General features: G+C 45.0%; 2 protein-coding genes across 3 annotated transcripts in view; both read left to right on the top strand.

The window, feature by feature from the left end:
• SIN3A (SIN3 transcription regulator family member A) lies at window positions 1-24,163 on the top strand. The gene is made up of 20 exons (XM_026052697.1): window positions 1-217; window positions 1,106-1,282; window positions 3,090-3,196; window positions 3,693-3,975; window positions 6,292-6,543; window positions 7,015-7,167; window positions 7,483-7,641; window positions 8,395-8,484; window positions 9,987-10,105; window positions 11,922-12,132; window positions 13,336-13,452; window positions 14,139-14,377; window positions 15,331-15,514; window positions 15,944-16,517; window positions 17,078-17,247; window positions 18,672-18,845; window positions 19,801-19,893; window positions 20,244-20,338; window positions 20,883-21,090; window positions 23,296-24,163. Exons 1-20 carry the CDS (start codon window positions 29-31, stop codon window positions 23,524-23,526), a joined length of 3,825 nt encoding a protein of 1,274 aa, XP_025908482.1. The 5' UTR covers window positions 1-28; the 3' UTR covers window positions 23,527-24,163.
• Window positions 24,164-25,923: 1,760 nt separating this feature from the next.
• Window positions 25,924-26,192, top strand: part of MAN2C1 (mannosidase alpha class 2C member 1) — an 11,842-nt gene continuing 11,573 nt past the window's right edge. For both annotated transcript variants that reach the window (XM_026052896.1, XM_026052902.1), the window contains exon 1: window positions 25,924-26,018. In XM_026052896.1, the coding sequence (XP_025908681.1) occupies window positions 25,924-26,018 (95 nt within the window). The remainder of the gene's footprint in view (window positions 26,019-26,192) is intronic.

Raw genomic sequence — 26,192 nt, 5'->3', positions numbered from 1 at the left:
TGTGGTGGTTCCCGAGCATGAGCGCAGAATGAAGCGGCGATTGGATGAGCAGGAGTCACCTGTGTATGCGTCGCAGCAGAGACGTATCACGAGCAGCACAGAGGCTTTCCAGCACCAGCACCGCGTGCTCGCCCCAGCACCACCCGTATATGAGGCTGTTTCGGAGACCATGCAGTCTGCCACTGGGATCCAGTACTCGGTAACTCCTAGCTACCAGGTGCGTTTGTCGCTTCCACAGAGCTCTTGTGGTCATGGCACAGTGAAAGTCCGTCAACTTGACCATTCTGGTGTTTCTAAATATCAAATGCGGGCGGTATATATGTGAGCGAGGGCTGTAATGGTTCTGCAAGACCTTGATCTCTGAATCCTTTGGTAAGTGTGTCCAGGGACATTTCTTCCKTTTTCACTGGGAAGAAGTTTGTTCCTGTGGTTGTTCTGCCACAAATTTATGGCATCTGGGATGACCTGAAGCTTAACAGGCTGGGCTGGATCAGCATCTGGCTTGGAGACTTTGAGGAAAATTGGAAAGTTTCAGAAAACATTACCCCATTGACTTACTTCCTTAGCTTGAAGAATAAAAAATGTGCTTTAAGAAATGCATTTAAGATATCTCTGAGGGAAAGTCTAGAGAAAKACTGTTCTTGTTGCTTGTTTTTGATGTATCTTTGGCATATATTATGCTGTGTTTTTATTGCTGGTAGCAATTGTCTTGTGCCTGGCTGTAAACACAATCTCTCCCTTAGCACTGCAGAATGGATATTCACGCTCGTAGCAGCAGACACAAAGCTAAAGAGCTGGCAGACAGGCACCTGTAGGGACTGGGGAAAGGGTCCTCATCTATTTACTGTAGGCAGTCCTTGCTACATAGACCTCAAATGGAGCAGCAAATAAGTCATCTTAATGAGGATTTTAAAAACTAAAAATGACTAAAAAAAAYTACTGAAAATATCTAAAGGACACGTGAATAAAATGATGAGTAGTTAAAGATCCATTCATTGAAAATGCTGCTTGCGACGCTAAGCGCGTGTTCCTCAGAGAAAAGAGAGAACGTTGAACTCCGTGGGACTCGGAAACCGCCGTGCTCACGCTGTGTGCTCTTTGCCAGGTGTCGGCCGTGCCGCAGAGCTCGGGCAGCCATGGACCTGCCATCGCGGCCGTGCACGGCGGCCACCACCACGCCACGCCGGTGCAGCCGCACGGCAGCCAAGTGGTGCAGAGTCACGCGCACCCAGCCCCGCCGGCCGTGCCCGTGCAGGGCCAGCAGCAGTTCCAGAGGCTTAAGGTAACATCCAGCATCGCCACAGGGGCAAATGAGCAGCAGGGGGGGGACAGGAGAGCTCAGCTGGGAGCTGCCGTTTTGGTGAACRGGGGGTTGAAATGAAAGCGTATCAAAACTGGGTGAATGGGAGGAAGAGGGGCTGAGTGTTGTAGAATGCCTAGCAGCAGGCGTAGAAAACATTGTCCCAAGTCTTACGTGCACAGCAGAAAATTGTCATTTCTGAAACCCAGGAAACTTGAGGTGCAGGTTGTAGTGGCCTGGAGGAATGGCCACTGGAAATAGTTTGTTGGAAATAGTTCATTTCAGCTGCTGTTCTGAATCCTGGAGGCAGCTGAGGGGCCTTGCTCTGCTAAGTACGTAAGGGAAGTCTCCTTGCAAAGCCAGTTAAAAGCTTTCTGACGAGGCTTAGGAGCTTCTCCTTCTTGGGAGACTACTGACTGTAGAAAGGAACTCTTGCTTCTGCCCAAACTGTGTTGTTTCAAATACYTTAATAAAACCAAAGATTATTAGCCAAGGGTTGGGGTGGGAAGGAAAAGGAAGAGGTATCGATCAGAGTCTTCATGTTGAATAGATTAATTTACAATAATGTTTGGTGCTTTTCTGAACACGTGGTTTATGTGTGTGGGGGGGGGTGTGTGGGAGTAATCTGGGAGTAAGGAAGGCACTATTTTTGGAATACATGCCATAAAATCCTTTAAAAAGAGAAAAGTCCACCAAAAATAACCCATTAAATAGATTTAGATCAGCTCAAGTGAGAGAGTATATATATGCACTTATGTCTCTTTCTTCCACTCTTGCCTATATGGCACAGTCTCTTCCGGTTTTTGCCTCTGCTTTGTTAGCTGAAAGACACTTTTTTTGTTTTGTTTTGTTTTTTTCATTAAGAAAGGACTTTATTGCTAGAGCCCAGAGAATAGTTTYGTCACCTGGGGTTTTTCTCCCTATGAAATCCCATGACAAATCTTCCACTGCCCTCTCTGATGCAAGATGAGGGCTGTACGTCTTTTTGCTACTTGGCTGAGTTTAATTTCAGTATATTTAATACAACAGAGCAGCATCAAATTCAGAGAGACAGTTCAGATGTTGCTGGAGACAGCTCCTATGGCCTGCAAGGTCTCCTACGTGTCCAGGCTGGTGGGTGAGAAAAGAAAAGGCCTGTGAGCAGCTCTTGCAGCTTATTAGCACGTGGCCTGGCCGTTGGAAATGATCGGTACCTGGAGCTCACACTTTATGCCGTGGCTGTCCTTTCTTTCAGCATCTCTGCAAATTGGATGTTGGTACACGAGCAGTTCATAAACTTCTTGCTGTTTGAGGTGTAAAACAATTTACCACCCACAGTTGCCATTTTCAAAATCCTTCTATGTTGAAGTGAACTGTCTGGCTTTTAGAGAAAGCGCAAATGTGTACCTGGCAGGCGTCTTCTACACTGGATATGTCATTTCCACTTGCTGTTTATTCTTACACTTCCATAATAATTTCCACATATGAATGCAGAAAAAATACTCAGTCTACTTCTGTTTATCCTATCAGTGAGTGCAGTGTGGTTTGACGGTAAATTTGGAGTATGTATTTTTTTCTCACTAAATCTGCTGATTTGTGTGTTTGGGTTTTTTTTTAATAGATTTTTATCTTGTAACATCTGTTATTCAAATGGTGAAATGGTGCTAGGCATAGGCTCGTGATGCTGTGCTCCTTAACTCCCTGCCCTGGCTGAGGGTTAGCAGCTGTGTTTTCAAACACTTTGTCATTTGTAGAGTGATGGAGGTGAAATAAAATCTCTGTGGATACAACTTGTCCGTTCTGTCTTCAGGTGGAGGATGCACTGTCCTATCTTGACCAGGTGAAGCTGCAGTTTGGTAGTCAACCACAGGTCTACAATGATTTTTTGGATATTATGAAGGAATTTAAATCTCAAAGGTAGGAAATTGCACTCTGCTGCTTCCTTCCAGGTTAGAAAGAATGTGCATGTGTGTGTGGGCACAGAACAGGAGCTGAAATCTGTCCTTTCATTTGCAGAGTAACACACCTCCAGTAATAGGGTAGGAAAGCAGTCATGCACTTTCTCTTCTGAAAGTTAAATTTATCCCTTTGTTTATACTAAATCTCTGCTTAGAGGGGGAGTTCACAAGTTCAGCCTTGATAGCTGATTCATTTGGCTGTCTGGTTGTCTGCCCACTRGTAAGTCAGACGTGTGACTAGATCTCATAGATGGAAAATGCTGTTTGGATTAATAMAATGATTCTGTTGTCATTCTTTGGTAATATATTTACAGGGATCAGTTTATCCATAGGTTCATCCTAGGTTAGAGATGGTAAGGTGGAAATTCTATTGAAAAAATCCTATGTGGAGAATGTGGTGTACCACTGAAAGTGTCTTGGAGGATTGTGACATTTTGATCTTATTCCTTTTTCAGTATTGACACTCCAGGAGTGATCAGTCGCGTGTCTCAGCTCTTCAAGGGTCACCCTGATTTAATCATGGGTTTCAACACTTTCTTGCCACCTGGCTACAAAATTGAGGTGCAGACGAATGATATGGTGAACGTGACAACACCAGGGCAGGTTCACCAGATCCCCACCCATGGCTTGCAGCCCCAGCCCCAGCCTCAGCCCCAACATCAGTCACAGCCTTCAGCGCAGTCAGCCCCGACACCAGCACAGCCAGCACCGCAGCCACCACCGGCCAAAATCAGTAAGGTGAGAGATTCTGAGTGACGCGTTCAAATGTGGAAACTCACTGCCCCAGCTGAAACTGGAGCTGAGGGAAAGAATGATAAAGGAAATTTTATGCATTTCTTTTTAACAGTCTTTGGGAACCTTGGTTTGCACTTTGTGCTTGTGCAGTCCCTCTATTCCTGGATTAGTTTCTGTGTTTAAAACCTTTTTTAGAGTGCTTACTAGTTGATCTGACAGGAATAAAAATACACAGCCTTAAACCTCAAAAAAGGCTTTTACTTTCAGCTGAAAACTGAAAGTTGCTTAGAGCACCTAATAAAATGTACATGCARTATTCAGGGACAGATCCAGCAGCAGCAGGGAAAGGGCCCTTTTTAGAAATGCGTTTGACTTTGCAGCAAGGGCTTCCTAATTAAAGTACTGGCTTAAGTGCTGAACTGCCCCCTGTTTTTGTGTATATTTGCTCAGAATGCCTTCAGTTCCAAGAAGCTTTTCATCAAACAGAGGCTGTGGTAAAGATGTGGCTCTTGGTGTGAAAGTTTGTGTGCAGTTTCCAATGTTTAGGGTAATTAAGCTTCTAGAAGAGCTTGCTTAGTGATGTGGTGGAGTCTGCATTGCTTGAAGTACTGTTTGTGGGTTAGATGCCTGCTGTAAAGAAGTAGTTTAGTTCAGCCACAAGTTGGATGGGTGTAGCAGTTGTTGGCAAATTCTAAATAAAGTGCAGGGTTCAGACAAGATGACCAGGATGTTCCCTTTAGATCTCACAGTTGGTGTGTCTGAAACTGAGACCTTTCCATAACAAAGGGAGTTTTAGATATAATCCAGCACTGCTGTCCAACAGATGTTTTATTTGATTGAAAACAGAATGGGATAATCTGAGAGGTATTTATGGAACTTAGTCTAGCTGATACAACATGGATTTCGCCGTCAGAGTGTGGATGAATTTACAAGACTCCTGGAGGGGAAGAGTCCTCAAAGTTTCAAGGATTCATTTCTAAACTGTGCARTTAGCTATCAGTTGGCTTGAAAGAGAAAAAGAGGAATATGCAGCTAGCAGGTAGCAGGATTTACAGCGTGGCAATCAACTAATCTCTAGAAGAAAGTTGTTTGGACTTGACTGCATTTTAGTTTGACCTTTCTAAATGTGAGCAGACAAGAATTGCAAAGCAAAAATTTAAAATCTAAGACATTCCCAAATTAGTTTACCAGTGCCAGATTTCAAGGTCTTTCACCAAAGAGTACCAGCAATACATGCTGTTAGTGAAGAGGTAGATTTTCTTTTTTTCGCATCACCGGGTGGTAAATGGTTTTATCTGTGTTGTCTCTTGGAAAAAAAAATGCATTATTTTTGCTGAAACTTAAAAATGAACCTGAGGGAGATAGTGGATGTTGAGGTGAGATTTCCTTAACGGGTGGAATTGTAGGTAAACAAAACAGCAGGGTCTGGTGATGGGAAGTATCTGGCAACCATAACACAGTTACCTGAATTGTCAGTAGTGAAAACTCTGCATAATACAGACGTTCTTTGCCCAGCGCTCTTTGCCTGAATATGGAAAAAAATGGTGCATTTCTCTTGCCATTTTCCTGTTGTCCACATCCCTGACTTCTTCACTGGGGCAAAATGGCTTGCAGTGTTGGAGCAAGCCATGCCCGTGCAATTCACCTCTGTTCTGTGAGGTACTATGTATTTTTACTTATATATCATGAAGCATGATAATATATCATGTAAAAGCATGTAGCAAGGAAGAACAATTGTTAATAAGATCTTGAAGAGACATGATGGTTTTTTTCTGGTGAAGTGTAGTCTATGTTGGCCCTCTGGATGTTGATTTTTATTTTTTGGCATTGGCTAATAATTTTCTTCTACTTTGACTAGCTGTATTTATCCTTCTGTTAACTTTTAAAATTCAATTTTGGTTGTGAAACAGGGCTTCTTCTTTCTGATTTCCAACAGTTTCTGATGAGACAGCCATTAGGAAAGGTTTGGTTTACTGGGGACAGAGTCATTTAAACTTACCTAGACCTGCAAAGGAAATGATTATTTAGTATTGGCTTAAGAGAAAAAAAATCTTTTAAGGAAGTGCAGCAAAAGGCATCGGGATAGGGACTGTTTGACTGAATGTGGTTGCAAGGGATTTCATCCAGCTTCTATCTCCTTTCTAATATTCTAACTCGAAGTTACCTCTACTGAATCCATCTTGTTTCCCYGTTGGCATCAGTAATAGTTACATGCCGTGTTGTTTTTCCTCTGAATGATACATACGTAGAACAAAAAATGCCTTTATTCCCAATGTCAAGGGATCTACTAATTTCTGAAACGGCTTCTTCTCTCCTTAGCCATCTCAAATGCAGGCACATACTCCCGCCAGTCAGCAAACACCCCCAATTCCGCCGTACGCTTCGCCACGCTCTCCACCAGTCCAACCTCACACACCCGTGACAATCCCACTGGGAACAACGCCGTCCCTGCAGAACAATCAGCCTGTGGAGTTTAATCATGCCATCAACTATGTCAACAAGATCAAGAATCGATTCCAGGGACAGCCAGACATCTACAAGGCCTTCCTGGAGATCCTCCATACGTATCAAGTTAGTTTTAACAAAATTTTGAGTGTATGTAGACTTATTTTTCTTCTTGTGCCATGCCACCTGTCCCAGGGTTTCATTCCGGTCTTGCACTGGATCGCCTGTGGCCAGCAAGCTAACCTGAGTTCAGATGACTCCTGCATATTGCAATAGCACGTAGTCACATGAAATAATAGATTTACATCAGTCGTCTTTATTTGCAAGTGTCTGAAATAACAGAGAGGATGCATTTTCTGACATCCCATTTGGCCGTTTGTGAGCATGGGTCATGAAGAGACAGCACAGCTATCATGTTAACATACAAAGTAAAGAACACACTTGCTCATTTAGTGTTGTAACATTTATAGGCCAGCTGGGCATTTAGTATGATYTTTACCAAAGATGCCAACGCCTTTGTTTCGTTCACTGATCTTTTCTTTTACACATAATAATTCAGCCACCCTTTTCTGAAACCTCCTTCCTTTCCCTTGTCAGAAGGAGCAGCGAAATGCCAAGGAGGCGGGCGGCAACTACACGCCAGCCCTGACGGAGCAGGAGGTGTACGCGCAGGTGGCACGTCTCTTCAAAAACCAGGAGGATCTGCTCTCGGAGTTCGGGCAGTTCCTGCCTGATGCCAACAGCTCTGTGGTGAGTCGCCTTGTAGATACACTGGGGCTAAAATACTTAATGTGAGACTCTGTGTAGCCAGAGTTTGGAAAAATGGGCTGTGTGGTTTGTTTGCTTCTTGGGTATTTTTGAGTATGGGAATGGCACCACGGGGAGAGACCTACTATAGCTTGTCTTCTAAGCATGATCCCTTTGCCTAGAAGAGTTGTCCTGAGTTGCGGGGATTGCGGTGAAATATGTCAGTCACCTAGAGCTAGGAGGATCAGCCACGGGTTTTTTTTGCCTGCATATATGGAGCTCAGCTCTAATAGTCTTGTGGATTTGTCTCTAAATAAGCTGTTAAGTAAAACAACTGCAGAGAAAGTGGAATCTGTAAGAAATGACCATGGTGGCACAGTGAAGAAGCCACAGCTCAACAACAAGCAGCAGAGACCCAACCAGAACGGCTGTCAGATACGGCGGCACTCGGGAACTGGAGCAACCCCTCCAGTGAAGGTAAAGACACGTGCTCTTCATTCAACAGTCATATTTTTTTCCAAGAAGATAATGGCAAAGCAGGGTATGTTTTACAAACTTGCGTGATTTTTAGAGTATAGATGGCCTTAAAGCCGAAGCTTGCCTTTAAAAGAAATCTTTTCAGGTGACTGTTCCTAAATTCATTGCCACACGTAGTTATGTCTTTTAATTTCACTGGTATACTTGCCCTTTTAGCCTTTCTGCTCCTCCTCMAATGAAGTATAACAGAATAAAACACGTTTTGGAGGAAGCTTTCAGCTTTGGTTAAGATGCACTGGGCTGGTATGGGGAGAAGAAAAGATCTTGCAGTAGAGTACAGGAAGAAAGAAACTAGTTTTTAGGGAGGTATAAGACTTGAAGAATTGTGTGGGTGCTGGTTAAAAGCTTTTGTATGTGCATGTTTAATTTTGTGTATTAGATTAAAAAAAATGGGGGGGGTATATATTATAACCAGTGACTGTTTCACCCAACCAGGTAGAGAAAAGGATATGAACTTGTATTAGAAATATTTGAAGTTGTATGCCACAGATTAAGGATAAATAGCTTAATTTGAATACACAGTTTTATGTAAAATTCCTTCCAGAAAGCCACCTTTCTTTTATTAGAAAACATATAGTATGGTAGGGAAGATGAAGCCCTTATCTGATAGATCTACAAAACACAGCAACCTGCTCAACCTCAACAGCCTTTTTTTTTTTTTTCTTCCTTAAAATCTATGTATATGAATAACAGAAGAAACCTAAGCTTCTTGGTTTAAAAGACCAGTCTTTGGCAGAAGCCAGCAAGCATGGTGTGGGGACAGAATCTCTCTTCTTCGAGAAGGTGAGAAGTTTAATTCAGAGAAAGCAATCTCGTATCATTGATTTATGTTTGTAGCATGTAGGTACCCTGATTTTTATCACGGTGAAGTTTGTGGTGTATAGGCTGCACTGATAACATTTGTCAAGTTGAACCTGGATATATCGGATGACCTTTAAGTCGGATCCCAGGAGTTTTCTAAAAGATTTACCATCTCTTTTTACTCAGATATATGTGGATATTTTCCCTAAATGATTTTCATTGCCTTTTTTCTGCTGCTGCCAGCCTTTGTGAGGATGGCTTGGCATGAAGCACATCAGAAGATTATGGCTGCTGAATTTCCTGGAAACTTGCAGGAGTGGAATTGGTTTTTGTAAATCATGCTACAATCTTTTTTCGTCCCGTGAAATCCCCAAACAGCAGATGACGTGCTGAGGCTTTCCTGCTCTGCTGGCACTGTACCCCTCCACAGCCAGATGCCTGCAGTGTGGGAGCTCAGCTTATAATGACTCATRTCAACATTTGCYTTTTTTYCCCTTTTTTTTTTTCCTTCTCCTCCCCTGAAAGTGAAAACTAATTATTTGCATGGTCATGACCTGTTTCTGGTTTTCCATGTAGATATTTACCATGTAGATAAAGGCCATATGATGTTTCCAGGAGGTACCTTAGCCTCTTCCCCAAGATGTCCATACATTTCTTTACAGTTCAGAGGGGAGCCTATAGAGAGAGCAAACATGCTTTTAAAGTAATACTCATGTGTCAGTGAAAGTTTGTTTGTTCCCTAATGCTGTGGTGTATTTTGCACTCCGTGGATCAGCTAATAGCAACTGGGAACCAGTCTGTCACTTGGAGAATGTGTAGGTGTTAACATAAGTAAATGTAAAACTCCCCGCTGAAGAATTGTAATTGTAATGATAAATATCTTAATGATGAAAGATCCCAGTTGATGCATAGATGCTAACTGTTCTCATGGGAAAAGCAATGATGTTGGAATTAATCTTTCAATTTTTTCATGGTGGGAAATTAGGGATTGCAGAACCTGGTTTGTCTGTGATAACCTGAGCTTTGGAGCCAGGTGAAGGCTTGCAGAGATGGGAATGGTATTAGTTAGGGTCCAGATCTCTTTCCCCCTGCTCCCTGCTTGTTTCTCTAAGCTCTWCAGGATTTAGAGGCAACTGGGTGGGTTTCTGGTGCTGCTTTTATAGCTGCATCCTCCTCAATTGCAGCATTTCATAATCCAGTGGTTAGAGGTTTCTTGAATGAAGGTTTCTTCGTTCTCCACTTGCTGCTTCTCCATTCAAAATAGGGCACCTGAGTGCAGAGAGCTGATGTTGATTATATACATAACGATGTACAACCAGCAAGAAGATATTTTTTAAATAGCTATTCTTCTGGAACTACAGACTTGCCAAGTTAATTTTTGTTCACTTCATTTAGCCTTTCATCCTCAGTTGGTGGTGGTCAGGAGAAATGTGTAAAATACCATTGCTCTGGCCTGAAAGACTTCTTGCTCTCTTTTTTGCAAGGTCCGCAAAGCTCTGCGTAGCACAGAGGCGTACGAGAACTTCCTTCGCTGCCTGGTTATTTTCAACCAGGAGGTGATCTCCCGGGCTGAGCTTGTGCAGCTCGTTTCTCCATTCCTGGGGTAAGTGGAGCCTGGACAAGATCATTTCTTTACATGGTCAGCGCTAGGAGGTGAGAAGTTTAATGGGTCTGCTCCTATTTCAAAGCCAGGAGAGAAATGCTAATGTTATTGGTCACTCAGATGAACACACCTTGTGTGTGTCACTGAGAAGGAACACAGCTGCACGACCCAGGCAGTGGTTTCTTGACTGTCCGGGCCACAGAATAAATCTGGACTGGAACCCTTCATCAGCTGCCCATTTTCTCCACTGCTGTTGGGCCAATTTTCATCTGTATAACCTGTCACTGCCACAATTGTCTCTCCACAAAGGGATGCTTTTATGGCAGTGCGTTCTCTGAGGTCTCCTGTTTCCTATGGTGCCACCTGAGCGGGTGCTACGACTGTACCTTGTCAGGTGCCAAGTGCTGCCAAGAGGCCTGTTGAGATGGGAAAGGGGGATATTCCTCTTGGGAGCCTGGTAGTGGTCAATACAGTGCAAGTAATAGACCTTTAGATTTTTACTGAAGCAAAAGAATAAGCGTCCTGCTCTAGTTTTTCTTCCCTTTTAATGTTCTTGTATACTACACTTCTCTGATCCTCGTGTAAGAGAACGTAAAAGAGTTTTTTTGAGATTCCTAGCAATGTCTTGGCAGGCAGGCAGCATTCAGGAGCAGTGCTGGTGCTGCTTACTTTGTTATTTTCCTTTTCAGAAGAGCAAACAGAACTATTTAGATGCATGTTTTTGCAGCCTCTTGTGCTGGAATCAGAGATTATTTCACTTGGGAAGAGATTGACTGTGAAGTAATGTGGGAAATGACCCCTAAAAAAAGAGAGCTGGTACAAACCTACTAAAAAAAAATAAAATAAGAAGGCAGAAAGCAACTGAAATTCTGTCCAGAAGCCAAAATGATACGGAATGTTGTAGTTTAAACAGAAATTCCAATTCCATAACTGCTAGTGGGGTACAGAACAGCTGTCTATTAACAGACGTCGTCAGCTTTGGACTGCAAGATTAATATTCCTCCTTCCTCTGAACTGAGCTCCCAGAGCAGTTGAAGAAGACAATAGCAGCATAAATTGGGTTCCTGGCTCTTTATATAGGCTACTGTGCAAAAAAAAAAACTGCCCCAAGGAGCTTTCATTTTATTTARCTTCACTGGAATTGGACAAGTCAGGTACCATTAGGATACTACTTTTAGGTAGAAAAGGTGAAGTATTCAACGAGAAAACTATGCATTTCTCCCATCCATCTTCTGTACTCCTAGTGATAAGAATGAATACCTGAGTGAGAAAGGTATATTATAATTCTCTGTCTTATTCTGTGGATTGGATTTATCTTTTGTCATATAATGAAAAAGTGGTGATTCACTTAGTGTGAGTAACAGATTCAGTATCTTGGGCCAAGCTGCAACAGTATGAGGAAAAAGGAGTTGAACAGATGCAGTATTTTAGACTAATAAGTTATTCAGAAAACTCTTATCTACAAGTAGACTTTATCTTTGGCCTTCTTTAAACACTAACTATATAAAAGGCCTCTTCTTAATTTGCATACTTTTGGTCTGTGCTGCCTGAAGCTCCTCAGCATAGAAACATTTTGTGGGACAGTTAGAGAATCACTTCTTAATTATTTCTTACTGATTTGTAACTTGAAAAGACCTGTTTTAAGGTTGACAATGTATTGGCAAACAACTAGGGATCTGGCTYGCAAAAGTAGCGTGGCCATCGTGGACACAGTCTTTCTGTAGCAAAGTCTTTTCGGTTCCAGCCTCCCTATCACCACTGAGCTCTATTTGATTTCTTCTTAGCTAGCTTTTCACATCATTCATTTTATTTTTAGGAAATTCCCAGAGTTGTTCACTTGGTTTAAAAACTTTCTGGGGTATAAAGAGTCTGTTCACATGGAGACGTATCCAAAGGAACGGGCTACTGAGGGGATTGCCATGGAGATAGACTATGCCTCCTGTAAAAGACTGGGCTCCAGCTACCGAGCCTTGCCCAAGAGCTACCAGCAACCCAAGTGCACGGGGCGGACTCCACTGTGCAAAGAGGTAAGACACAGGAATTGCGTGACAAAGGAAGGCTGATTCCAATCTTAGTGGGAATGGAGCACTGATAAGAGGAGGAGGATTTATTTGTGTCCCTGAGCTATGCTGAAAAGATTTCTGGGGGCATCCGTGTTCCTGATGGCAAGTAAGTCCTCCACGTTCCTGGAAATGTGGGGGTTGTAGCCAGAAGCTCTTCTACAGAGTGAAGCTTCAGCCCAACAATAGGCCGGAGAGGAAGCTGGTTGGGAGGTGGGGAAGGATTTGGTACGCGTGGCTTAGATGGATGGTCTCTCCTCCGCTGGTGAATGTGAGGAGTTGTACGGTGCTTTGAGGAGCAAATGGAAAAAGGCCAAGTAGCCGTGAGGCCAAAATAAAATGAAGGGTCGTTAGATAACTAAGCTATTTTCCACAGTATGTACAATGTGTGTAAGAAAGCATTAAGTGTGCAATTGTAAAAMCTCCCAAGCTAGGAAACGATAGAACTAGTTTTCTCTATGGTCTTAACACGATCTCAGGAATCTGTAATAAGGGACTATAGAGTTAAGGATTACTGCTGCCTTTTTAACTAAATTCCCACTTTGTCCACTGTCAGGGTTGTTTCTAATCCATCCTTAAAAATGATGTTTTCTGTGGATAAATTCTGCCATGTATTCCCCTTCCCATTCTTCTCTCCTTCGGTCTAAATGCTAAGATGACTTTTGCCTTGAGAAATGGTGTGTTGCTTGGGAAAATCGGCTCCCTACAGGGAAACGTCTTGGTCAAGTCCTAACATATCTCTCAAAAGTGGCTTATATGATGCAGTTCTAAATTTTTCTTGTGAGAATCTAATTACTCRGTTATTTAAGCTTCAGGTTTATGAAAATTGACCCTGGTGTTCAAGCCTGCCTGCCAAAATCCAGATTTCTTTTTCTTCTTGGAGGCTTGGGGAATGCCCTGCTCCTGCTTTGGAGGTGGTGCAAACCACAGGTGCTCAGCATCATTTCTCTCGTGGCTCTAACTAAGGAATTTTTCAGCTTCTCCCAGTGTTTCCATCATGCCTKTTGGGCCTGCCCTGGGAACACTGGGCAGCATCTTCGCTTAGGATGTGGGGGACAGTTTTTTAAGACTGAGGAATTAGACTCCCCTCTCCAGCCCGGCTCAGTCTCACAGTGCTGGCTCTCTCAGGACACTCACTGTGGTGGTTTTCTTTCCCTGTCTTACTCTCAGGTTTTGAACGATACCTGGGTCTCCTTTCCTTCCTGGTCTGAAGACTCCACGTTTGTTAGCTCCAARAAGACCCAGTATGAAGAGCACATCTACAGGTGTGAGGATGAGCGTTTTGAGGTAAGTTACTTTTCCTTGGAAAGCCCATGAGCAGTTAATGATCTTGATACACCTTTATTTTAAATAGTRCTTCCTAGGATCTGTTTTTATTTGTTCATCACCTGATTCCTGCATAGGAGCTTGTGTGCTCTTAATGTAAGAAGCAGTATCTGACTAACCACGTCTCGCTGCCACCTCTGCCTCTCACTCTTGTGCAGAGCCCTTCTGTGCAGATCACTCCAAATGAAAATGTTCAATGGCCAGTGTATAATCGATGCTTCTTCCTTTTGGTCCTTACTATCTGCAAAGCATGGAAACATTCATTCCTGTGTAATGATCTGAAAAATGATACATTAAATGATTGACATCTTGACTTGAAATAGAAGTCAGCTTGGCAATTACCTGAATGTGCTCAGATTTGTAACATCATTTTGTAGAGTAACTGTCAATTGTATTCTGTTCCCATACGGAATTTGTAATTTGCTAAAGGTATCATTCAGGTAGCCTTTAAAGTCTTGTGTGGCGTTATATAGGTAGCAGATGAAATAGCTAATTGGATTATTTTAGAACAGCCCAACGTGGAAACGACTGCTTGAGTACACCTTGTTAAACATGCACGGCTTCTTGTTTCCTGTCACTTAAGCATTAGTCTCTGTAAGGATCATGTTTTATCTATTCAGCTATGGCTAATGCACGGTTCGTTTCAGCTGGATGTTGTCTTGGAGACCAACCTGGCAACAATCCGTGTCCTCGAGGCGATCCAAAAGAAGCTCTCGCGCTTGTCTGCCGAGGAGCAAGCCAAGTTCAGACTGGACAACACTCTGGGTGGCACTTCGGAGGTGATCCACCGCAAGGCTCTGCAGAGGATATATGCTGACAAAGCAGCCGACATCATTGACGGCCTTCGGAAGAACCCGTCTGTGGCCGTTCCCATCGTGCTGAAAAGGTAGTGCCCTGGCACCGTGCCCTGTGGGCTCTGCAGAGGATAATGCAGAATCCACAAGCCAGACTTACAGAAAAGTACCTAATTTCTGCCCCTAAAGGGTGTGACTTCCAGGAGATAAAATTTAAGAGGGCAACTTATGTTCTGATCAGTTGCTGTATTTCATAATAATCACTGAGGAAAAGGCTGTGGCCCCTTTGAAGCAAAAGTGTCACCAGCACAGCTGGAGGGATATAGAACTATTATTGTCTCTTTTTAAACCCATTTTTTTTCTAACTTGGGACACGGCGGTGTCAGGATTATAGATAAGATGAGAAAAATCTCTCTACTGTGAGSATTGTTACTAGGTACATTAGAATTTTATTTTATTTTTCCTAAATCCCACTGCTCCAAGTGACCACTGGCTGAAATTGCAAAGTGTGTAGTACACTCAGATTCCCAATCAGTTTTTTTGACGTCAGCCTCACTTAATCAAGGAGACGGAGCAAATGCTTTAGCTCTTGAGGAGGCTTGAGGAGATGTCTAAGCAAGAGGCTTCATAGAAATATAATAAAGCAATGTCTTCTGCTTACCCTTTGGGCATGTGAACAAGGCARTGTTTCCTGAAGATGGAAGGTGGTAAATGTGAAACCAACTACAAGGAGATACAATTTTCGAGCTACTCACCATCTCTGCAGGCCTGGTTCTTGCTTCCCTTCAGTGGTGCTAGAGCAATGTCTAGTTGCTGATGGGCTGTATTATTGAGATGTGAAAGAAGTCAAGAGGGTTTTACTCAGCAGAGCACATGCAGGGTGCACATCCTCAAAGACTGTCTTCACAAGAGGGCCTTCATTCATGCCCCTTGCTTGAGGGATTCAGACCTCAAATTTTACCGTGGTTTAGATTTTCCTTAAATGCTCAGAATGGGACTCTCTCCTCTTTTAACTCATCCCGCTATTTTGTTGTCTTGATCCAAGGTTAAAAATGAAAGAGGAGGAATGGCGAGAAGCCCAGAGGGGATTTAATAAAGTCTGGCGAGAGCAGAATGAGAAATATTACCTGAAATCCTTGGATCACCAAGGCATCAACTTCAAGCAGAATGATACCAAGGTCCTAAGGTCAAAGAGTCTCCTGAATGAGATTGAAAGCATCTATGATGAGGTAAGATGACCATCAACAGCTTCCTTTCCTCAAGCTTGTGTACTCTGCATGTGTAGCTTCCCTTCCAGTTGTTGCTCCTTTGCTGAATGCAGCCAGCGTGCAGAGTCAGTTAGTCACAAGGTGACTGCTGCCATGCAAGGGTAGATTACTGAGCCTGCCCTCGACAGACTCGTTCTCCTCGTGGCAGCAGGTGACCACAGGTCCTTGAGCAGAAATGGGATGAGCGTATGCAAACTGGAAAAACATCTGTGAATATTTGGCATCTGTTGCGAAGAGTGYACTCATCTCAGTGGAAGGTTTGGTTTCTCCCTGTGTCAGGACATGCAAGGACAGAGTTAGTCTACTCCACTGTGGTAGCTTTCTAAATGGTTCCTGGGCAGAGAGAGGTGTTTGTGGAGCTAATGTGCATGCCATGCTTTTTGTTCTTAGAGGCAAGAACAGGCTTCCGAAGACAATGCTGGAGTACCCACAGGCCCACACCTATCCCTAGCGTATGAAGACAAGCAGATCCTGGAAGATGCTGCCTCCCTCATCATCCACCATGTGAAACGGCAGACCGGAATCCAGAAAGAGGACAAGTACAAAATCAAGCAGATCATGTATCACTTCATTCCCGACCTGCTGTTTGCTCAGCGAGGAGAACTCTCAGATGTGGAAGAAGAGGAGGAAGAAGAAATGGATGTGGATGAAGCTACCGGGGCTGCAAAAAAGCACAACGGTGTTGGAGGCAGTCCTCCCAAAACCAAGCTGATGTTCAACAACACAACGGCCCAGAAGCTGCGGGGAATGGATGAGGTTTACAACCTCTTCTATGTGAACAACAACTGGTACATATTCATGCGGCTGCATCAGATCCTGTGCTTGCGGCTTCTGCGGATCTGCACCCAGGCCGAGCGGCAAATCGAAGAGGAGGCGCGGGAAAGGGAATGGGAAAGGGAAGTGCTGGGCATAAAGCGGGAGAAGAGTGACAGCCCCGCCATCCAGCTGCGACTGAAGGAGCCTAGTGAGTGACTTCTGATGTGAGGTTTGGGAAGATAGTTACTTTCGGTCGTCGTGCTTTGATGAAATCTGCTTGCTTTCTCTAGATGGATTACAATGGTGACCCYTTTTGGCAGAGGCGGGTGGAATATTATTGCTTTTGTTATCATTGTACAGCACAAAATTGAGGGAGGAGATGGGGAAGTGTTGTCATGTGGGGCACAAGCAGCCATCAGCTGTAGTGGAACAGTGATATGTGGAGGTTCCTTTGTAAGAGCTTTTGGTTTTTGCTTACGTGTTATCCAATTCCCTAAGTGTTTTTAAAAGTTTCTCAGAAATAAAGGGCTTGTGRAGGAGGGGAGAGCTAGAAAACAAGCGATTGTAAAAGTACCTGGGGCCTTAAAAGGTCACGTTTAAATGTCTTTATAAAAGATGAATTTAAGGCCATCCCAGTAACTCTTTTCCTTGACYGGGTAGTCTGAGCACCAAAACTTGGCCTGTTTGCCCGTAGAAATGGAGCTGCTCTGCGAGAATGACCCTTTGTGGGGGTTATACGTGCTCATCTCTCCTGTTCTCTTGTCGCAGTGGACATTGATGTTGAGGACTACTACCCGGCGTTCCTGGACATGGTGCGCAATCTCCTGGATGGGAACATGGACTCGTCGCAGTACGAGGACTCCCTGCGCGAAATGTTCACCATCCACGCCTACATCGCCTTCACCATGGACAAGCTCATCCAGAGCATTGTCCGACAGGTACTGCCAGCAAAGCCTGGAGGGGGGCTGGACCGGAGTGGAGAAAGCAGGATGGGCTTTTCCTGAAAGGAAAACAAATTTAAGGGGGAATATTGCATGAGTGTGGAATTACAGGTTTCAGCAAGTTATGGGTGTTTTTAAATCACGCTCTAGAGCTGATATTAAGAGAGGTGATAAAGAATATGGTTTGATGTATTTAAATTATTGGGAATATCCTCTCTGTGCATATAGAGGTCTGTCTTTGTTCTCCAGCCGCTTTAGGATGTAAGTATTCATCTTCAGAGTGTTTCCTGAGCTAATCTTGCTTTAACTTTGAAAAAGAATTAAATGGTATTTAAACAATCATTTCCACCAGTTTTGTAAGGGCAGTGGATGCCTTTTCTAAAAAGCTTTGTGTCATTTATCTGGTTAGTTGAGAAACTATTTTAGGTTATAAAACTCTAGCCGTTTTATTGGACAGGGAAGAATGTATGACCAAGACATTATAAAGAACAAAAAGAGATGCAAGAGGCTGAAATTAGATTTGCATGTGAGGTATTCCTTCTTTCAGAAGGAGACAGTTGCTTTTCAAATGTGCTTTATCTCAATCCAGAGCAAAAATGAATTAGAAACAGACAAGGAGCTTGATTTTAAACTAGTATGAAATAAGCATTTGTTTTTAAACCTTSCACACCTCACGAACAGAAGCAAACTCTTAACTGTGGACAGGTTTGGCTAAGAGTGCTGTGAAATCTTGCTGCCTTATTCTGCTGATCAGAACATCACCAGCTTATATACCTTGTATGAATTGCTGAATTTTGCCACCTACTGTCTTCTAAAAGATAGCGGCTATGTAAAAGATAATGTGGCTGTGTAAAAATCCACCGAGATCATCTGCAACTCGAAGAAGCTACTAAGGCCTTAAATTTATGCTTTTTTATCTTTTTCTTTTTCCCCAAGGCTTAAATGCATGTTTAAGTGTTTGCTTCTTTCCAATCTGTGCAGATGGTCGTGTAGCAGACTCCAGTCCCTGTGATTGAGGCTTGTTCTGGGTGAAAAGTGAGGCTGCCTATTTCTGCTACTGTATATTTGAATTCAGGAGATAAAGAATGGCAGCTTTCTTACTAGTTGTAGTTTTATATTTACAAGACCTAAAATACTGGCAAATAGAGACGCRACCGTTTTCTTTAACGTCAAGATGTGCCTATGTCAGTTACAAAAGCACATTTTTGGAGACTTCTCACTGTTCCGGCTGGCTGCTTTGCTCAAGGTTTTGACAAGTCATCCAGATTTTGCGTATCTCCTAAACGAGGTTTCCTAATTGCCTGAAGCAATGACAAGTACTGACTGCAAGTCAAGAGGCAGTAAGCACAAGGGTTTTTCTTTTCCCCCGAGTTAAAACACCACGCTCACAAACACCACCTCTGTATTCTTCTTTTTTGCAGCTCCAGCATATAGTGAGCGACGAAATCTGCGTGCAGGTAACAGACCTCTACCTGTCAGAGAATAACAACGGAGCAACTGGAGGCCTTCTTGCTTCCCAGTCTTCTCGTACTCTTCTGGAGGGCACATACCAGCGCAAAGCTGAGCAGCTCATGTCAGAGGAGAACTGTTTCAAGGTAAAACCATGGCATTCAAAAGCAGCAAGCAGTGAGGTTTGGGGAAAACCTTGTAAAAAGGAGCTTCTTTTAAGCACCCAAGAGTCAGAAACTTCTGAGACTTTTTGTGGCCCTGACAGTTAACAGGAGAGTTTTGTTGGCAGGTCCCMAGCTTGTGGCATGTGAGAGCATCTTTCCAGTGATATAAGTGATAAAATGAACCCATATACTGCTGATCTTACCACTATTTGGGGCAGAATGTACTTGAGTCCAAACAGGCAGAGTGGAGCTGTACTCAGGGATGTTAATGTTTCTCTGAGGGCTCCTTAGAAATGAGGTTTTGAGGAAAGATGAAGCAAGGGAGAAATAAATATCCTGGAACAGCAGTGAATATCCCATGTGCTTTGCAAAGTCTTAGAGTTGTATCATGTTGATTGATTTGCCCTCACTGATTTTAATCTTCCAGATAAAACTTGACCATTTCTCTGGTATTTCAGCCTTTGTAGACTGTGGAAAGATCTACTAATACTTGCTGGGCATTAAATCATTGTTGACTATGTACTTTGCTAAATAAACCTGGTGTACTGTTCTAATCAAATCCATACTTCCTCTGTCTTAGATGCAGGAAGTGGTCAGGCCCTTTTTAGGCTAGTAAAATACTTTGGATAAAAGCCTATGTATAATTTCTCTTCCCCTGCCCTCAAACGTATATTGGGTACTCAAGAGGGACCGCTACTCCTCCAAAAAGAAGAAGGAAAAAAAACTTCYTGGAACATTTTAAAATGCCTGTTTCTGAAAGACTGTGCAATTTGGTTATCATTTTCCCTTCTCTTTGCTGTCAGTTTTGTGTGAGGCACAGATTTTTGCCTTAAGACTGTGCAATTTGCTCCATTGTCTGTTTGCCCCAAGGAGAAGCGGAGGGCTTTTTCTGTGTGAAACCTCCTAAATGAAGTCCCTTCTGCTTTTTGCTCTATAGCTGATGTTCATCCAGAGCAGAGGTCAAGTTCAGTTAACCATTGAACTGCTGGACACAGAAGAGGAGAACTCCGATGACCCGGTAGAAGCAGAGGTAAGAGCAGCTTGTCCAGAGAGCTGACGGTGATTTTAAAGGGTGCGCTGGACAAGGATGTCCAGTTGACTGCTGTTGTGGTCCAGAGTGTTAGCGCAAGGGAAAAGAAACTTCAGCAGCACAACAAAAAGCCCTCAGTGATGTGAGTAGCCAAATCCTTCTTGTTTTCTCCTATATTAGAAAGACCCCCAAACCACATAGTGCTACGTTGTACTTGCTTTTGGGTGAACAGAATGCATGGAGTCTTCAAAGGTGACCTCGTATTCATCGTATAAATTCTATCTTAGCCTCCTTAAGCATAGGCTTTTTTGGGGGGGGAAAGCTAATGAGTGTCATGTGCTCACTTGCAGCGCTGGTCGGACTACGTGGAGCGATATGTCAACTCTGATTCTACCTCTCCTGAGCTCCGGGAGCACCTGGCCCAGAAACCAGTCTTCCTGCCGAGGTGAGTGGCAGGCTGTGCTCTGAGCCCTGCCAGGACTGTATTTGGCCAAAGAGGGCAGAGCAGTTGTACTCTATCACAGAGTTGGGTGTTGAGTCTCTCCTGTATTTCGATGCCACTGTCGAAGCCGTTACCCTGGCAGTGTGACACACAAGTACCGTGCTGCTGTTTAACAGCCTGTGGGTCCACCCCAGGCTCCTGCTCTCCAGTGACTGAGAGATGGCATGGTCCACAGGTGCCAGAGAGGGTGAGGGCTTTCGACCCGCCCCGTATTTTTCTGGCAGTCCTGTCTTGGCTTACAGGTAACCCTCTAGGTGCCAAGTCAGGGCTTTTCCTGAGCAGGGAGCTGGTTGCACATAGCTGTCACTTCAGAAATAGTTAACCTGTTAATTGACTCGTAGAGGTCTGAGCCTGGATGACTTAAATCAGTGGCAGTTGTGCTCCAAGTTGTATGTCAGGGTGGCGAAGGGTCAGCACAGCTCCACCAGCTACATCCAGCCTAGTACTAGAGCACTAATTCCAAGAGGGGTTCTCTCCTGGTTTACAGGAATCTGAGAAGGATCCGTAAGTGTCAGCGTGGTCGGGAACAGCAGGAGAAGGAAGGGAAGGAGGGAAACAGTAAGAAGTCCATGGAGAACGTGGAGAGCTTGGACAAACTGGAGTGTAAATTCAAACTGAACTCCTATAAGATGGTGTACGTGATCAAATCGGAGGATTACATGTACAGGAGGACCGCTCTGCTACGAGCTCAGCAGGTAGGAGTGAGTGAAAGGATCGGGGTTGGGCAGCCGGTGTTTTCTGGGACCTCTTGCTCCCGAACATCAGGTGGGAAGAGTCAGATAAAATGTCCTTGGGGACCCCAATTGATAACATTTAGTGGTCTTTATGTTGCCAGGAGGATGGTGTGTACTGGTTTTGTCCTCCCAAGACACTAAAGACCTTCTGAATGCTCTTAAGGTGTAATCCTTTGTACTTCTAACCCTTGTCATCCTCTCATCCCTCCTCCCTTTTCTTCCGAGAATTTTGCTGTGGTAGCACAGTGTTTTCAACTGTTAGTTCCCGCTTTTCTTCCAAGAGGCACTTCCCATGGGTGACTGGCCCCTGTTCTAGGGAAATCCCGTCTTTTGCATGTTCTCATGGTGCCGTGTGAGAGTGTCTGTCCTTCCAGCGCTCCTCTCCCGAAGGAGGAATTGTTCACAGTGTAGAGCACCRCGTGCTTTCTAGTGCAGCAAGTCACTCTGGATACCGTTCCCTCAGCATCTCCTGTCCCCAGTCACTGAGAGCGGGAGTCCTCAGGTCGCTCCTGCATGGCGGAGCGCTGCAAACACGTGGCAGCTGCTCTAGAAACACTGCTTTTGTGGCAAGGGTGGGTGCAGCAAGGCCACAATTACAAAGGCAGCACCCAGTGATTGTTTCCTAGGGCAGGGAAGCCCAGGGTGAAAGATAACGGTCCCTGTTTCCTGCGTAGCCATCAGTGCAAGTGAGAACCGCTATAAATTGGAGTTTGACTTCTGCTTCACCTTTTATTCACTCAAATTTGCTTTTTGTCCCAGCTGTTGTGGTCCTCTTTGCCAAAAGTAACCGTGGGAGGAAAGGAAGGAGGAGGTGAATGTGTGGAGGAAAGGCTGGGAGGGAGAGAGGGGAACAGGGATGCAGGAGAAGGCAGAAAGTGTGAACTGTCCGGCTGTTCTTAAGTTATAAAGCTTGGGGAGTTTATTCATGGTGAAAACAGCCAGGGAAGCTGAATTTGCAGTGACTCAGTCAAGGAAAATTGATTTGGTGTTCGGATTGCTTTGACAGTTGGTTATTTTTTTCATCACATTGGCATATTTCTGTGTGATGGRGAAAAAGAGTATGTTTTAAAAGCAAAATCCAACTGTATGTTGTTTAAACTTCAAGTTTTAAATACTTCTCTGTAATTCTGTTATGCTCTACTTGAAACAAGCTGTTAAATGCGTTTGCTTGGAGAGCAAACGAAAGCGCAGCCTGCCAGTCCCAGGCAAAARTTACTGGCTTAAGCACCTGGAACCAAACAACAGGCCCTCCTATAGCTGCAGAGATTGGTTTCAGTTTGTTGAATTATTTGCTTTTCTCCAGGAGCTGACCACTACCATGTGTTTCTTGCCAATGAAACACAAATAATGGTTTTACTCAATCCAATTATAATAAATTTGGTTAAATTTCTTATACCCTCATTGAATATTTAGTTAAATAGAGGCTCTTTGAATTGCCAGTATTGAGGACTGTGATCTGTCCAATTAACTTCTTGTGATTTGTGCCAATTTATCTCAAGCAAGATGCAGTTTGTTACTCTCTCTCACAAAGAATCTCAATATAGGTCAAACTGTTGGACTTTTAAGCARTAAGAATGCAGCAAAGCTTCTTGATTAGTAAAGTGTCCTGAAAGGGCTACAGAAGCTGCATTTAACCACAAATAGATTGAATTTAATGGGTAACAGCCAGTGAGAAGTCGTCATTTTTTGGGAGAAAAATAAAAACAGAGCTTAGAATGAATAAATGAATTTTAATCTTGGGGTTTAATTACCATCATAATTTTAAGAAGCAAGTGTAATCTTGAGTTTACTTTGCATTAAGCCAGTGGTTAGATCTGGTCCCCATCCGTGGTTATCTGTGGCACGTGCAGCATGCGAGAAGGCTGCACGAAGCCTTCCAGCTGGTCTTTTGTCCCCCCACTTTTGGGGACAGCGAGGGGATGTTTGCCTGCTCTCCTTGGGGACCTGYGTCACTGTCCCCAGAGGGAACAGGACGCTGAGATGGGGGCTTGCTGTCAGGGCGAGCACGCTCAGGTCCTCTCCATCTGTCGGGATTTCTCCTCCGCTACTAGCCAGGGCTAGCGTCTCCATTACAAATTGCCAAGCCTTGGGAACTGGATTGCATGCYGAGCTTTCAATGCAATGATTGAATCCTCCTTTCTCTAATACCTCTCCCTGTTYCCGTAGTCCCACGAAAGAGTGAGCAAGCGGCTGCACCAGCGTTTCCAGGCCTGGGTGGACAAGTGGACCAAGGAGCACGTGCCCCGCGAGATGGCCGCCGAGACGAGCAAGTGGCTCCTGGGCGAAGGCTTGGAGGGCTTGGTGCCCTGCACCACCACCTGTGACACAGAGACCCTGCACTTTGTGAGCATTAACAAGTACCGCGTCAAATACGGCACAATATTCAAGACACCGTAAATGCCCTGGGCGAGGGAAGAACCCCGGGATATGTGTGTGTGTGTGTGCGTGTGTGTGTATGTGTGTGTGCATCAAGGAAATGAGGAAGATGCCTTTCTCCCCTCACTGTGTATCTCCGTAACATGGCCACTTGACTAGTGGGTGGCTGGTACAACCTGTCACCAGCGGGATTCTCCGTAGAAACATGGATCGCCACGTGCTAGGACGGTTGCCCAGCGGCCTCTCGCTTTCAGCACGCACCCCAGCGTGATGGACCCTTCTCCGAAGCGAGCGATCCCCGAGGGACACAGCTCACACACACCAGCAGTGTTGAGGCTCAGCGAGCAGCGAGGGAGCAGGACCGGAGGCTCGCGGCAAGCCAAGCACAGCGGGCGCCTTTCCAGCCCGCTCTCTCGGGTGCCTGTCACCAACCCCGGCGGCGGAGCCCGTCACAACAGACAGACGTCCCCTCCGCCACCGCACGGTGCCACCCCGCAGAGCTGCCCCGGTTCCTCGCATCCCTCTCTTCCCTCCCACGCTGGACTTTAACCAGTGCAGATTGGTCTGTCCTTTCTAGTGCCAGTGGAACTGTTTTTTGTACCTGCTTGTTTACTAGTCTCTCCTAGTGCCATGCACCAGCTTTTCACACACATGTCCATGCACACACACACACCACAGACAACACCACAATTTTAACATGTTCCCTCCTTTTTTTTGTAAATAAATTGTACAAATTGTCAATTTGGGGTTTTTTTGTTTGTTTGTTTTGGGTTTGTTTTTTTTTTTTTTTAATTAAAGGAAGTATGCTTGATGTGCTAGCATAACTGTACTAGCTTCTTGTGTACCATAGTACCAGGTGGCTTGAGAATTAGTACCTACAGACAGACCTACGAAGACATTTATTACACTTTTTACCAAAGGGAGTTACCATTGTAGTGCTTTTGTGTGGAAACTTTTCTCTCCTTTTTTTGTAAATAAAAATGATGTCTTTGTTCTTACTGGAGGAAGACGCTTGCTCACCCGCAGCCCTGGTCCTGGTCTGAGAGGAACTGTGCAGCATGCATTTTTTGGGGGAGAGGGTGGGAAGTGGGGGCACCCTTTTGTCATTGACATTACAATCTGAGAGGAAAAAGCAGAGGCGGCGTGCGTGCTTTGTGGTTGATACAACTGAGTTATAAGGAGTCTGTTAAGATATATAAATATATATTATATAATTTTTATTTTTTTTATTTGTGTTTCCTGGTGGGTAATTTTTATCCACCTAGTCTTCCAGCTCCAAGGACCTTCGCTTTTGGGAAGTGTTGCTGAGCTACTTAGCTGGGGTTGATTGTGCTTATGTATTTTTTCCCTCTCAGTATTGGAGAAAACATCTTAAGTACCAAACCAGTATTTGCTAGAGCTGCTCTGTGTGTGTGTGTTTGTGGTGCGTGTGTGTGTGCAAGAGAAGGGCGAGGAGGCGGGTAGGTTTTGGTGCATTTCACTAGTGAAATCCACATACGGGATATATATTTTTTTAAAGTATAGAACTTTAGCGCTGGCAGATATTTAAACACAGGGAAGAAATCTTGGTTTTAAATAAAAAAAAAAAATAAGAAGTCGGCACAGACTTCGTAAGCCACGAAAGCTCTCACTGCACTGTCTCTCCTCCTCAAAGGAGGCAGTTTTCCCTGCACAAACCCGCAGGGATGGCAGCCCTGTGCGGGGGGCACATCCAGCCCTGGAGATGAGCTGGAATCTCTGGAGCGAGGGAAGAGCCTGGCAGGGAATGCTCAGTTTGCCAGCAATAAGTCGCCCGTCTCCTTTGCTGGAAAGGGCTCCGCCGCACCCCGCTTTGCCGACGAGGCCCCACGCACCCCGGTGTGCGCGGGGTGACACAAGCGAGGTGTGGGTGACGCAGGGTGTTGTCCATCGGTGGTTTTGCGGGTGTCTCATCCTTCTGTTCCCACGTCCCTGCCCCATGCCCAACACAGAGCTCCAAGCTCTGCTCCCAGCCTGTACAATAGCAAAGCAGTTTCTTTTTTTTTTTTTCTTTTTTTTCTCCTTTTTATTTGAACTTGCTCTTTGTACTCTGTAACGTGATCCTCGGCCCACTATCCATGTGATTTCTTATACCAATGTTGTAAACTTGACTGTAGTGCAGTATTTCCATTAAAATATCAGGGCTAACCCGCGTGTTTCTTCCTTGCTGAGGTCACTGGGTACTTCCGAGCGGGAGGTGACGGCGGCTGCCCCGCTCGCGCTGTGCTTTGCGGCGGGCTGCGAGCCGCAGCCCTGTGCCCCGCCATGAGGCGCCCGCCCCTCCCGCCATGAGGCGCCCGCTTCCCGCGCAGGCTCCCACAGGCGGCCGCGCGCTCTGCGCATGCGCTACTCCCCGGCGCTCCGGCGCATGCGCGCCACGCGCCGCCGCGGCGCTTTATCATGGCCGCCGCCACGAAGCACCGGCGCACGGCGCTGGAGCGAGTGGAGAAGTTCCTGTCCGACACCTACTTCACCGACTGCAACCTGCGGGGCAGGTGGGCGCCGGCGAGGCCCGGTGCGCCAGTGTGGGCGGGATGATCCGAGGCGGCGGGGGGGTTGCGTTGTTAGGACACCCTGCGGGACCGTGGTGCCCCGGCGGGCGTTGCTAGGAGACGTCCCGCGGCATAGTGGTGTTGGGGAGGGGGTTGCTAGGAGACGCCGCGCGGGGG

This window comes from Nothoprocta perdicaria, unplaced genomic scaffold (assembly GCF_003342845.1).
Source record: "Nothoprocta perdicaria isolate Ctin4 unplaced genomic scaffold, notPer1 scaffold_113, whole genome shotgun sequence".
In the NCBI taxonomy this organism is placed as follows: Eukaryota; Metazoa; Chordata; class Aves; order Tinamiformes; family Tinamidae; genus Nothoprocta; species Nothoprocta perdicaria.
Note: the sequence above shows the minus strand (reverse complement) of the source record. Positions and strands in the feature narration are given on the sequence as shown.